Here is a 13,709-nt window from a genome sequence, read left to right as displayed (position 1 = left end):
AAAATCAGTCTTGCAGCCACATTTTGTACTGCCTGTAACTTCCTAAGCAGGGTAGACTGAACCTTGATGTACAAACTATTACAATAGTCAAGTTTGGACAGGACTAAGGAAGTTACTAATGATTTTCTGCAGGATTTACGAATGTACGGCAAAACTTTCCTAATAGTCTTGATCATATAGAACGAAGGCGATACTACCTTAGAGACCTGAGTCTTAAAATTCAGCTTTCCATCTATGATGGCCCCAAGATTTTTTGCTTCGTCTACGGGTGTAGGGGGAAGTCCAAGACTGTCTGGCCACCAGGCTGGGGACCAGGATGGAGAAAGATTTCCAAATATTATCACCTCTGTTTTACTCGATTTCAGCTTCAAGCAGTGAGTACTCATCCAGTGGCTAAGAGACAGTATGTAATTGTGAAGATTAAGTGAGAGATTAGTGTCTTTATCCACTGTGGAAATCACCAGCTGAGTGTCGTCAGCATATGACTTTGGAGTAAGATGAAAGCTTCTGATCAGAGGCGCTAACTCCGCTACATAAATATTAAAAAGCGCGGGGCTCAATGAAGAGCCCTGTGGAACCCTGCATGGGAGAGAGAAAGTTGCCGACCTAAAATTCCCCAGGTGTACTGATTGAGTTCTCTCAGATAAGAAAGATGTCAGCAGGGTAAGGGCTTTACCTCTTATTCCAATCTCTTTTAAACGCTGAACTAAAAGAGAGTGGTCCACCGTATCAAATGCAGCGGATAGGTCCAGCAGCACCAAGGCTGCTGACCCCCCACTGTCCAATGATACGGTGTATTTCCTCTGTGGTCTTGATCATAGCAGACTCAGTACTATGACTCGCTCTAAAACCAAACTGGCTATGATCTAAAACTTGATTAGCCGCAATAAAAGTTGCCAGTTTGGCATTCATGATCTTCTCCATTATCTTGGCTGGGAGGGGAATTCTCAAGCTCGGTCGGTAGTTAGCAGTGTCCATTGCGTCTAAATTACTTTTTTTTTAAAGAGGCAATATACAGGCCTTCCTCTATATAGCGGGAAAAGATCCCTGTTCCATCATCTGGTTAAACATTTTGGAGATATGGGGGCCATTAAGATTATTAATAGTTTGTAAGATTTTGGGAGGGCAGGGATCTTCTGGGGAACCGGACTTAATCATAGTTATTAATTCGGTAATTTGCGTCGGTGAAGTCCGCAAAAAATAAAACCCTAAAGTATGCTCAGTAGCATTCTTTACAATTGTTTTATCCTCTGCGATCGAGTGAGTAAACTGCTAATAGATATGTTCAACCTTGGATCTAAAAGAGCGAGCCAAGGCGTCACAAAATTCTTAATTAAAGGTAGTGGAGTCATCTTTTTTTACTGTAGTTACATTTTTCACAGTACGAAAAAGTTATTTGCTTGACCCACTAGCTTTTTCTATCTTTGTTGTGTAATAGAGGGTTTTCTTTTCAATCAGCTTTTTCTTAAAAACTGAAATCATAGATTTATATCTGTTATGTTCTGTAAGTTCATATTTTTTTCGCCAAATCCTTTCCGGTCTCCTATATGCCTGTTTGTTTATCCTTAAGGCTTCTGAGAACCAAGGGGCCGAGGGTAGTTTCCTATTTTTTTATTAATCTGGGTATTGGGGGCTAGCTTTGCAAAGTTCGTTTGAAGCCAGAGGGTATATTTTTTGGCTGCCATGTCATCATCTTTCTCCACCTCCTCTTCGCTATTACCAAGCTCATTGACCAAAGTTCTATAGTCGATTGGTCATTGGTAATCATTTATGCCCTAAACTTTGATGATCCAAAGCTCTTCTCAGAAATTGGGAAAAAGCTGGTTGCAGTGAACCCTCGTATTGTTATCTGGGGTGGAGACTACAATATCACCCCAAGTTGCTCAAGGAGTCCAGATAAGGGCTCCAAGGAATTCCAATGAGCACACAGAGTTGGCTGGCATTATGCTACACAACGCAGTAGCAGATATTTACCGTACTATTAACCTGTACATGAGTGAATAGTAATTTTACTCAAATATACAAGGGTCAAACTAAAGGATCGACTATTGGCTAGCTACCAGAAATGTCATGGGCTAGACGGAAGCATTGACTTACCTACCTATAATAATGCTCACATGCCTGGATGACAATACAATCATACAAAAAGTCCACACCGGCAGCCTATTTAGGACTTGCCTTTTCTTCATATGTCAAACTCAAATACCTCAGCTTAACACCTTCGACGCTCATGACGAGCTCAGCTCGTCATGAAGTACACCTCTTGTACACTCATGACGAGCTGAGCTCGTCATGAACCGCGGTTTTTTGAATTTTCCAGCGCATAGCGGGAAAATGCACCGCATCGATGGTGTTAAGGATGGGCAACCTGCCAACAAATGCCGATCAACCTAATTGGAGGTCCCAAGTCTCCAAGGAGTGTGACTTATGTGGTGCCGCAAAACAAGATTTTATCCACCTGATTTGCATTTGTCCCGCATTGGACCAGGAACGCCAGAACAGGCTAAAAGCGAAATTCAATGAACACGGAATTCGCACCTGCCGTTCTGCGATCATACAAGTCCTGTGCTCAGCGGACCCGCAACTCATTCGTAGATCAGTTAAATTTATCACCATGTTTAAGAAAAAAAGAGGAACTCCTGCAAAGATCCAACACAAACCCTGATCTTGCATCTTTGTAACTGCTTCCTCTATAACTGACTTGGCTTTTCGAAGTTCAAAGGATATCATACCTTACCCTTGGTTTTAATCCTTAATTATGTATATATCTTTCGATCAGTTTTAAATATTACTGCATTTTATTTTTTGTAATGGTTTTTATTAACTATACAATAGAATTTACAATCTATACTGTTTACTGACCACTACCTGGTCCTTATCTCTCAGAATGTATCAGTACATGCCAGGCATCATCGGCTGTGGAGATTCCATCCCACTGCCCTATTAGACTTGGATTTCAGAGCTGAAATTCACTTGTCACCTTTTACATGCTGTGGGAGGCTTTTAAGACTGTAATTAGGGATGAATAACATAACATAACATGTGTATTTGCAGAGTGCACGTTAACCCCAAACGGGGTATCATGGAGCTGAATAACAGATGTTTATTGTTACTCAACTCAATGTTACTCATTTTATCAACCTCAGATGGATGAAAGGCTGAGTGGACCTGCCGGGATTTTAATCTGTGACCGTTAGGTCGGACACAGGCTCCTGTAGTGGATGCATTAGTCCACCAAGCCACCAGACTTGGCATTTATAAATCCCATGGTGTCCTTAAGTCAATCCGAAGCCACTTATTGAGGTTGGAGGCTGAAATTAAGGTCCTGGAACGCAGTGATGATGATCCATTGAACCCACGAGAACAAGTACATTCAAACCAGAAGAAGCAGATATGGAGTAGCAGTTATGGAGGTAAAGTTTCTGGGGAAATATACCAAAGCAGGAGAATTTGAGGAAGCCAATAACACAGGTAGCACACTTGTAGGTCTGATTGGTCCACAGAATTTTTGGACTACTATAGGAGATTCTCAAATATCTTGACAGGGCCACATTGGCGTGGCTGGTGATTCACCTGTGGGTCCCTCTCTGTGCTCCTATTGTGAAAAAGGAAATCAAAGTTGTGATTAAAACCATGCAGAATGGGAAGACCTCAGGTGGGGACTTACCATTCCTCATGCTTTTAATGGTTTTTATTCTGCATATAAAGTGTATGCTGCAACCTGGCCCTGTTCTTACTGGTGGTATACGACGAGGCATTTGAGAGGGAGACACTCCCGCCGACACTATGGGATGCAGGGGCCATTACACTACTGACACCAGGTAAGCAATCACACTCATGCGAGTCCTATCGTCCCCTGCCCCGATTAATATTGACAACAAAATACTGGCTAAATAGGCTTCTACCCCTTTTGCCCACCTTAGTCCATCCAGACCATCATGCAAAAAAAGCTTTTGATTCTATTGAATACTCCTTTATCATAATGGTGCTGAAGGGTATGGGAATAAGTAAAGCATTATTAAAATGGGATACATTGTTAAATACAGAGCCAACTGCCAGGATCATTGTGACCTCCTTCAAAATATACCGTGATAAGAAGCAAGAATGCCCATTATCTCCAATCATATTTGCTATAGCAGTGGAGGCCTTGGCCTGCCTCCTAAGGGAATTTGATCGCCACTGTGGTATCCAGTTTGGTACCCGCAGAAAAGCTCTCTTGATGTACCCAGACAATATCTTGTTATTAGCAAACGACCCCAAGCTAAACCCAAACCTAATAATGGATGATTGATTACATTTGGTAATTGGTATGGGCTCCAGATCAACTGGGTTAAATATTTGATGATGGCCATCACCACTTTTATCCATACCCGCGATGCCCAGCACCCCCGTAAATGGCAGAGAGAACATATCTGATATTTGGGCACAAAACTCCATTGGGACTTACCTATGGTAAAAAGCAAACACTTTGGTACATGCATGAAAGATGTTGCCAGCCTGGGTAGAGATGGATTAAACTATCATTGTTGATGATGGGCAGAATTGCACTCATGAAAATCATAATCCTTCCCACGATGCTAAACATTCCAATCCCTCTTAACAAATTATTGTTCTCTCAACTTCACTCCTTGATGGTGCAGCTATCACGAGCCAACCCCAGACAACCTGGCATAAAATCCAAATGCCTTATTGTCAGGGAGGATTTGCTGCACCGGACTTTGAGATTTACAATCTCGTAGCACAGGACCAATTAACATATGGGTGGATACTAAACAAGAAACAAACACCTCTTCGAGATCTTGAGGCAGTAATGAGTCAACGGCTGACAATACTGATGCAACACAATCGCCCAACCAAGTAAATACATATGGTGCATTGTACTGGGTGGGTATGGACTAGGCTGGCCAAGAAGGCTGAAGTAACAGAGGTGTACTCGCCACTTCTTCCCCTGATTAAGCACCTTAAACGTGCCCTGACCAGCGAGATAGGTATTGCCAGACAACTTTGAGCCCAAGAACTAGCTTTGGTGAAACAATTGTTTATTGACAAGTGTTTTTAACAATTGGTGAATACCTTAACAGTGCCCCTCCCAACTCCTTGAATATACTAATCTATCAATGCCTCCGCTCCTCAAGAAAATAGGTTTACCTGTCCTTCCTAGATGAACCACCTGAGTGGCAGCTTTTGACAATGACTGTAGCAGACACTTGCCCCTATAAGTTAACTACAAAAAACTACAACTGCTTTGTAGATTCTCAGCAGGGTGACACAAGGACTCTGAAAAATAAGTGGGAACAGGACTAGAGGCATGACATTGAAGACACAGAATGGTTGTATTGCTGTTATCAAACAAAGGGGGGTTCATATAATGGCAAACAGCACCTATTGCACGGGTATGTCTACAGATTCACAGTGTGTGTTGGTGGTGTAAGATGATGAATGCTGACTTTCTTCATATGGTGCGGACATGCCCCCGGGTTAGGATCTACTGGATGAGCTACATATAATGCTAACTCCAAACTTGCCAATGGACTTAATGGTGGTAATGCTGGGCTATATTAAAGGAGTTCTCAAACCCCTCCGTAAGTTCATAATTTTCGCCCTTCTGCAGGGAAAGTGCAGAGTAGCGAGGCATTATAGCAATGCTTTGGGCCTGAAAAGTATGACTGGTTGAGAGACCTTACAAGTCACAGCAAAAATGCAGAGTTATATAGCTTCTTATTGCCACTCCCAGCTCTTCCCAGAAATCTGTGGGAACCTCTGCAAACATATCTCCACAGTAAAAGGAGTGCCACACTCACGTCTTAAGGATCTGATACCTTAAACCCTCTGATTGAATGTGTAATGCAGGGACTAATGAGTCTAATCTTTTAAGTTGATGTTTGTAACCCTGATTGCCACAGTGCTAATTATTGTACCTTACATACTCTAATATATGCCTCAAAACGTCCATAGCTCTGTAACTATGCCTGTCTATGTTTCAAAACTCAAAATAAAAGTTACAAAAAAGATATGTAGTGTTGGAGATAGATGAGCTCACTGGAAGTGGCTATGGACACCTAAAGCAGGTGTGTGAGACCTTTGTTTCACACAACTTGAATTTGCAACACAGATCCATATCTAAGACGTGAGATGTTATTCCCTCTTAACATCACATATTATTTAAGCATTAAAAATGTCAAGCTCTCTTAACAATGCCAAGGCAATAGCAAATTGATGTGTAATGTAATGTCTTTTTTTTATTTTAAAAGCACAGTATAAAATCATATACTAGCAGACTGTTTAATTGAGTTTGTAAATGTAAGATGCTTTACTTACAATCATAAGGGGATAATCGGAAAGAGGTAGGTATTCATAAGGACCCTTCACTTCCACAATCACTACAAATGCAAAACACAATAGCTGGTTAGTACAGGCACTACAAAAGCGCAATGAAATTCAATCATTAGGAAGTGAACCGTGATCAGGATTGCATGTCTATGAATCTAGGATTCCAATTATTTTTGTGGAATAACTATGTACAGTCTAGAGATAAAGGAATGAGCCCAGTGGGGCACAAGAAGTGGGTTATATACATAAATGACCCTTTTCACAAACTCGGAATAAAATTGTTACGTATCTGTAGCAATGGTTCTTCTGCAAGAATATACTCCGCATAGTGATAACCATACAGTATACTTCAAAGTTCACATGGGCAGATCAGTGTACTCCAAATCAGTGTTCATGAGGTGCACATCTGTCCTGCCTGATTACATGTGTGCCAAGACTGACTATATGAACTACTGTATGGTTCTTATTGCGCACTGCAGATAGCAGTCAAATCATTGTGGTTGCTTAAATCTCCAATTTCTCTAATGAGTACCACTGAGGCAGCGGACACATGTAGCTATATGTGTTGCCACCTACTTTTACCCACTCGAAATATTAGTTTCACCAATCATTAGTCAAAGAGTAAATCATGGAGTTTCAGGCAAGACTTGCTACTCTCCAGACTACGTAGGTGTCGAGATTTTAAGCAGAAGGTCTCTTACCTTCCACACATGACAACAGCATCATTATCACTAACCATGTCAGTCGTAGTGCGACAGAACTTCTGTCAAGCATATTCATTTATTGTTGTTGTGAGTTCTAAAGGCAAACCTTGGCTACAAGATGCACACCCACACAAGAAAGCCACACTTATGTTCCAAGCCCTTATTAAAAGCCAATTTTAGTGCAAATTAAATTAAACAAAATCATATGAGAAATACGTAAAATCTTAGTGATGACATAATCACGGAAATTACAAATACAAGATGCATTTTGTAAGAATCCCTCAAAGTCTAATACATAAGCATCAAAGGAATTGACATTATTATTATTATTATTATTAACGAATTTTGTACCGCGCACGGTTACCCAGAGGCATCCCAGCGCTTATAGAGAATCAGAGCAAGTTGCCTATGCGAAACAGAACAGATTTAGAATTATTCTGGAAATAGATAAGTTTTCAAATGTTTCCTGAACCTGAGCAGGTTTGGTTCAGAGCGTAGTGAGAGTGGGAGGGAGTTCCAGGCGTGTGCAGTATGAATAGAAAAGCTCCTGCCACCTGAACGGGCTCTCCTAATTCTCTTTATCTGAAGGAGGTGTTTATTATTGGAGCGTAAGGCTCTGGTGGGCTTATATGGCTGAATCATGTCCTTCAGAATAGCAGGTCCTTTCCCCTGCATGCTCTTGTGAGCAATACAGAGGGCTTTGAAGGTCACTCTCTCTTTGACCGGGAGCCAATGGAGTGCCTTTAGAGCGGGCCTGGCTGATTGCCTGGCCGGAACGTTCCGCAGCAGCCTGGCTGCCGCGTTCTGCACTTGTTGCAGGATTTTGAACGTTGATTCCGGTGCTCCGAGAAAGAGTGCATTACTGTAGTCCAGGCGTGAGATGATTAGACCTTGGACTAACAGCTTCCGGGAGAGTTCAGGTAAGAGGGGGAGAACCTTACGGGCCGAACGGAGCAGTCCATAACACACGCCAGCGATCTTCTTGGCGTGTGTCCTAAAGGACAGATCAGGCTCCAGCCAGACCCCCAGGCTCTTAATCTCCTTCTTTGGGTCAGGCGGAGTGCCCATACAGTTGGGCCAGCTGCTCGGCGAGAGGACAAAGCTTGAGTGGCCCAAGATCATCAGCTCAGTTTTTGAGCCATTCAATTTGAGCGATGACCTGGTCATCCAGTCAAACACCTCTCTTAGGCATGAATGGAGCGTTTCAGGCTGTTTCTCCAGCTGTGTCAGACCCACCACTAGCTGAGTGTCGTCCGCATAGCTTATGGTCTTAAAGCCAAACGGAGACACCACACCCTCCAGGGGTGCCATATACACGTTAAATAACGTAGGGCTCAGGGATGAGCCCTGAGGCACCCCACATGAGTATTTAAGTATTTTGATAGAATCGACACAGGTTTGAACATGAATTTCATATGTTCTATATATTGTTGTGTCTCTTCTGGAAAATGCTATGAGGCAAATAGTCCCATCTGACCTTGGGTGGCTCAACTTAGAGCTATGCTGCTCTGCTATTGTGAATGTCACTGAAGTCCTGATCTCTCTCTCCCTCTCTCTCTCACACAGAGGACTGAGAACAGCTATTATATACTCTCTCTGTTCTTTATTTTGAGAAATTCCATTGCCAACACTCATGTTAAAGCCTAAAGATATTATAGTTTTTCATCATAGGTGTCATCTATTCAAATGAACACATGAATATATGAACGAAAAGCATTCTATCAAATCACATGATAAATGTAATTGTTGCATAATAATGAAAAAAATGCATCAGGTGTTGCAAATGAATAACAAGTTATATAGCCCAAGCAGATGAGTAAATGTACAATACATGGGGCTCCTAAAATACATGCAAGGCACAATATATGGCATTTAGATACCAGCTCTATATTTAAAAAGTCGGGCAGCATAATAATCAAACATACTATGTTCTTCTCCATGAATACAGATTTCAGGTCTACAGATTAGCACCTAAAACTGCCCTGAAGTATTGATATATACGTTTTCTCAAAGCCAGAAGAAGCCAAAGGGGTGGCATGCTCAATTTAAACTTCGTTGAGTACTAAGGACATATTGCCCAGGTGAGGGCAATGAGAATGATCTGTGATGTGTGTCTCTTTATATTAAGGAGTAATCCTCTAATCAATGACAAAAGGGCAGCCTACTTGGACGGAAATGTGTTGACGAGAAAGGCGGATATGTTTTACTGAGCCACATTAGGAATAGGCCAACCAGTGAAGAACACACGCTGAGAAGACCTTCCAAAGAGTTTACAAGTGAAACTCTCATTTGTACAGGAATTAGAGTTGCTGTACCTGCATACGGAGACTCTGTGAAGCCCCACTTGGACTCTTTGCCCTTTGCTGCCTCACGCCTTGCGGCCCCCGCTTCGCGGGTGCCGCTCGAGGCATTTACTCTGCCGGATTTTCTGACCGCCGAGGGACGTTAACACCTTCAGGGACTGCGAGGACCAGCGGGCGCTGCGTTACCTGACTCGCCGCAGCTGGTCCTCTTCCCACCCCCTCCCGCCTGGATTTGAAGAGTGGAGGGCTGGGTGTGCTCCGTGCTGTACCTGCATACGGAGACTCTGTGAAGCCCCACTTGGACTCTTTGCCCTTTGCTGCCTCACGCCTCGCGGCCCCCGCTTCGCGGGTGCCGCTCGAGGCATTTACTCTGCCGGATTTTCTGACCCACGAGGTGACCGCCGAGGGACGTTAACACCTTCAGGGACTGCGAGGACCAGCGGGCGCTGCGTTACCTGACTCGCCGCAGCTGGTCCTCTTCCCGCCCCCTCCCGCCTGGATTTGAAGAGTGGAGGGCTGGGTGTGCTCCGTGCTGTACCTGCATACGGAGACTCTGTGAAGCCCCACTTGGACTCTTTGCCCTTTGCTGCCTCACGCCTCGCGGCTCCCGCTTTGCGGGTGCCGCTCGAGGCATTTACTCTGCCGGATTTTCTGACCCACGAGGTGACCGCCGAGGGACGTTAACACCTTCAGGGACTGCGAGGACCAGCGGGCGCTGCGTTACCTGACTCGCCGCAGCTGGTCCGCTTCCCGCCCCCTCCCGCTATTTACAGATAGCCCTTGACGCGCTAGCGGGACGCGCGCGGAGCAAAGCGCGGAGCGAAGCCCGGGCAAAGGGCGGGCCCTCTGAGGCCCTCAGAGGCCTGCAGAGACTGGACTGAGCACTAGACGCCGGTGCTCTTGGGACTTGGGACTCTTGACAGCTAGGTACTCTTATTGACAACATCTGTCATATTTATTTAGGACAAAGGCACGGACACTGAGTGTTGTAGCCGTGTTGTTTCGTTTTTTTAAAAATATTATTATTTATTTTAACTACTTGTAAAATCGTTTCAGAATCTGTTTAATTTTAAGCTAGTAAAATGTGTAAGGAGAAATTAGATAAAGGGCCTATGGGTAATTATTTAATCCAAAAAATTACTCAGATTAATTCTAATAGACGTGCCTCTCTTGGACAGGGGAACTTTTCAGTGACGCAGGAGGAGGCGCTCTTAATTGACATATCCTCGCCTAAAAAACCTCCTATTCCCGGTGGTAAGGTAGTTACTGCGACCGCACAGGTCCATGTTACAAAACTTTCTGACTATCCAGATATCGTGGAAAAACAAAATCATACCCCACCTGTAAGAATATTTAAAAAGGCAAAAACACGAAAGAGAAGGGGGAAGCTAATGCACAAAGTACAAGTACAAGCACCTAGAAAAAGCTCACAAGTGGTTAACATGATAAGTAAAAGTACTTGTGTGGGCAATATAGGTTCAGCCCCATCGGGATTGTATGTACATAGCAGTGTGGAAGAAACCAGGTCTCCCAATTTAGGAAAAAGGGAGGATAAAATTGGTGTATCTGATTATTCCACAACTGAGTTCTCCATATTAACAACTCCGGTTAGTTTGAAACCTCACCACATGAGTCCATGTGGTACTTATGATGACGACGGGCTTTCTGACTCCCCCAGATTTTCTCCTGCTCCACTTACTAACTTAACCCAGATGTCACCATTGAAAATCACTACTAATATTACTAAAAAAAGAGGGGGTTGTCCTATGCCTACTAGGGAACCTAAAGTACAGAAGAGGAGTTCGACCCCAGTTGTGACTGATGCGGCGACCTTACCATCTCTCCCAATTTTACCTCAATCGATAACTGATTTTTGTTCCTGTGGTTAGACTGGCTTATTTGCGAAATTAGAAAGTTTGTTAAAAGGCCTAATTCAGCCACTGTTGGAAAAAATGATTTTGTGTAATATCAGATTTGACCAGCTAGATGAAAAAGTAGGGAGAAATACACAATTACTAGCTGATCTAATACAGGGGGTGAATCTAATGAAATCTAGTGGTTTACCTGTGTCAACGGCGACTGCTCCTAAATTAGCATCACCTTGCCCAGTCCCCCCCACAAAAACTGCTCAAGAAGGGATAAAATTGACTGGCCCTATATTCAAAAGTGTTCCACCTGTAACCCTGTTAAAAAAGAAGCCTGACATTAAACCTGTGAGTAGATTAGGCGGCCAAGGAGAGGGAAAAATGTTGGTAGAAGAAAGGCCACAGATACCCCAATCTAAGGCCATTAAGGAGAATGGCACCGCAAATCCTTATAATATAATACCAAAAGAGAACGGTTGACCTACTGCCTGAAGCTGCCCCCTACACTATAGTTATGGCAGGCGTCCCCGAGTTATCTATGGATGCTAGGGAAGATCACCATGCATTAAGAAATAAAGTAACACATTGGTTATATAATAACAGACCCCTGCCAGCGCATATCAATGGAGAAATCTTGACTGTGAGGAGATCAGTTTGGGTGGGCTCTAGACACAAAGATAAGAAAGGGGATGTAATTTTTATAAATTTCAAAGACCACAGAGCAGTTCGCCATATAGGAGATTGGTATGAGTCAAAAGGCAGTGACTCTATCTCTACTCACTATCTTAGTTATTTCTATCCGTATTGTCCAGGACAAAATCCTGGAGATAGGGATAGAGTAAGACATCCTGTAGATTGGTTTTCTTCAAACCAATGTGGATATGGTTTGAATCCATTATCCCAACCTGGGACACAGTTTGCTATTAATCGGAGGCAATTCTTCACAACCACGTCTGGAGTGGATTATAGGAATAACAACCTATTCCGGGAGAATAGAGATTTTTTGTGCCCAGCCTATAATCTTCCAACCTACAACAGATTCGATGTATTTTCGGGCCATGATTATGTCGATTGACTTGAAAAGGTTGCCGATCAGACAAACACTCGGAGTCTAGAAGAGGTTGATGTACCTAAATGTAACCCTATAATGCCCTCCTTAGGGGAGGGATGCCGAATAACCTTATTCTCAGAACCGACCATAAATATAAATTCTGGTGCTGGTGAGGAGCTTCCTTCTAGTACTGCTATAGCCCAGAAGGTTGAGGCCGGGGATAACAGTGGAAGAATAAGCCCCCGATGTAAGGAGATAGTTTGTGATATCTCGACGGTGGAAGAGGAAGGAAGTAACAAAAAAGGGAATTCCTGTACATTCCTATCTTGGAATGTAGCAGGTTTAAAAAATAAGATAGACAATCCATCACTGGAGATAATCCTAAATGAGCGGGATGTTGTGGCCCTCCAAGAAACGTGGACCACAGAACCCGTGTATTTAAGCGGGTACAGAACTTTCTTTACTTCAGCTGAGGGTGGTCTACATGGCCGTGCGAAGGGAGGCTTAATAACATTCCTCTCGAATAAGCTTAAATATGAGAAAGTATCTTTTAAATCTAATTCAAATTACTATCAACTTATAACCATATGTACAAAGGGACTTATTGTAATTTTGATTAATTTTTACAATAATATCCCGAAAGATGAAACACTGAATACCTTAAGAACACTTAGGGAAAACATACAACATGAAACAGAAAAATCAAATAAGCAAATGGCCTAATGTTAGAACAAGATATAAATCTAACACATTTTGAACATTCCTTGATCGGGGATTTACTTAATGAACTAGTATTTATGTATGACTTGGGTTTTGTGAATGAAATAGCTCAGAACCCCACTTCCTTTCAACCGACATTTGTTGGCAGAGGAGCCATGTCCACTATTGATTTTATTCTTGTATCAAATAGTTATGGAAATAGAATCAATAGTTTAACGATCTTAGAGTTACCCCTAAGTGATCATCTGCCCTTATCATTAGAGGTCGAGAATCCTTTTTATGGCCACTCCGAACATATTCTCACCCCAGATATAGCCTCTGATTTGATTCTGGGTAGGCAAAATGGGTATACTCTAAAATGGGGCAAGGTCACGCCAGAAAAGTTTTTGGCAAAACTGTTAAATACCTGTTCAGATAGTTTTTCTATTTGCCTAGGGGAGACGGCCTGCTCCATTCAGATCTTAGAGCATTTTGATAAAATAGCCCTTGAAATTAAGAAAAGTCTGTGGGTGGAGCTAAGAAATAAGACCAGGCGTACTAAAAGCTGGTTCGATACCGCTTGTACCAGGGCACTAAGTGATTTGAAATATGCCATCCATAGATCACCCCGGGATCACTTAGTAATATGAGGGTTAAGGAATACTTATAACAAGGCCCTGAAAAATAGGAAAAATGCTATGAAAAAGGAGGCCCTTGAAGAACTCTGCGAGGCTGCACAGTCTAAAGATGCATCCGC

At 42.9% G+C, this 13,709-nt stretch overlaps 1 protein-coding gene across 2 annotated transcripts in view; it reads right to left on the bottom strand.

Annotated features, from left to right (window-relative positions):
• TMEM87A (transmembrane protein 87A) overlaps positions 1 to 13,709 on the bottom strand; it is a 213,071-nt gene that overhangs the window by 108,340 nt on the left and 91,022 nt on the right. For both annotated transcript variants that reach the window (XM_078659633.1, XM_078659634.1), the window contains exon 8: positions 6,319 to 6,380. In XM_078659633.1, the coding sequence (XP_078515759.1) occupies positions 6,319 to 6,380 (62 nt within the window). The remainder of the gene's footprint in view (positions 1 to 6,318; positions 6,381 to 13,709) is intronic.

Source organism: Lissotriton helveticus, chromosome 9 (assembly GCF_964261635.1).
Source record: "Lissotriton helveticus chromosome 9, aLisHel1.1, whole genome shotgun sequence".
Taxonomy (NCBI): domain Eukaryota; kingdom Metazoa; phylum Chordata; class Amphibia; order Caudata; family Salamandridae; genus Lissotriton; species Lissotriton helveticus.
This window is presented reverse-complemented; position numbering and strand designations above follow the sequence as displayed.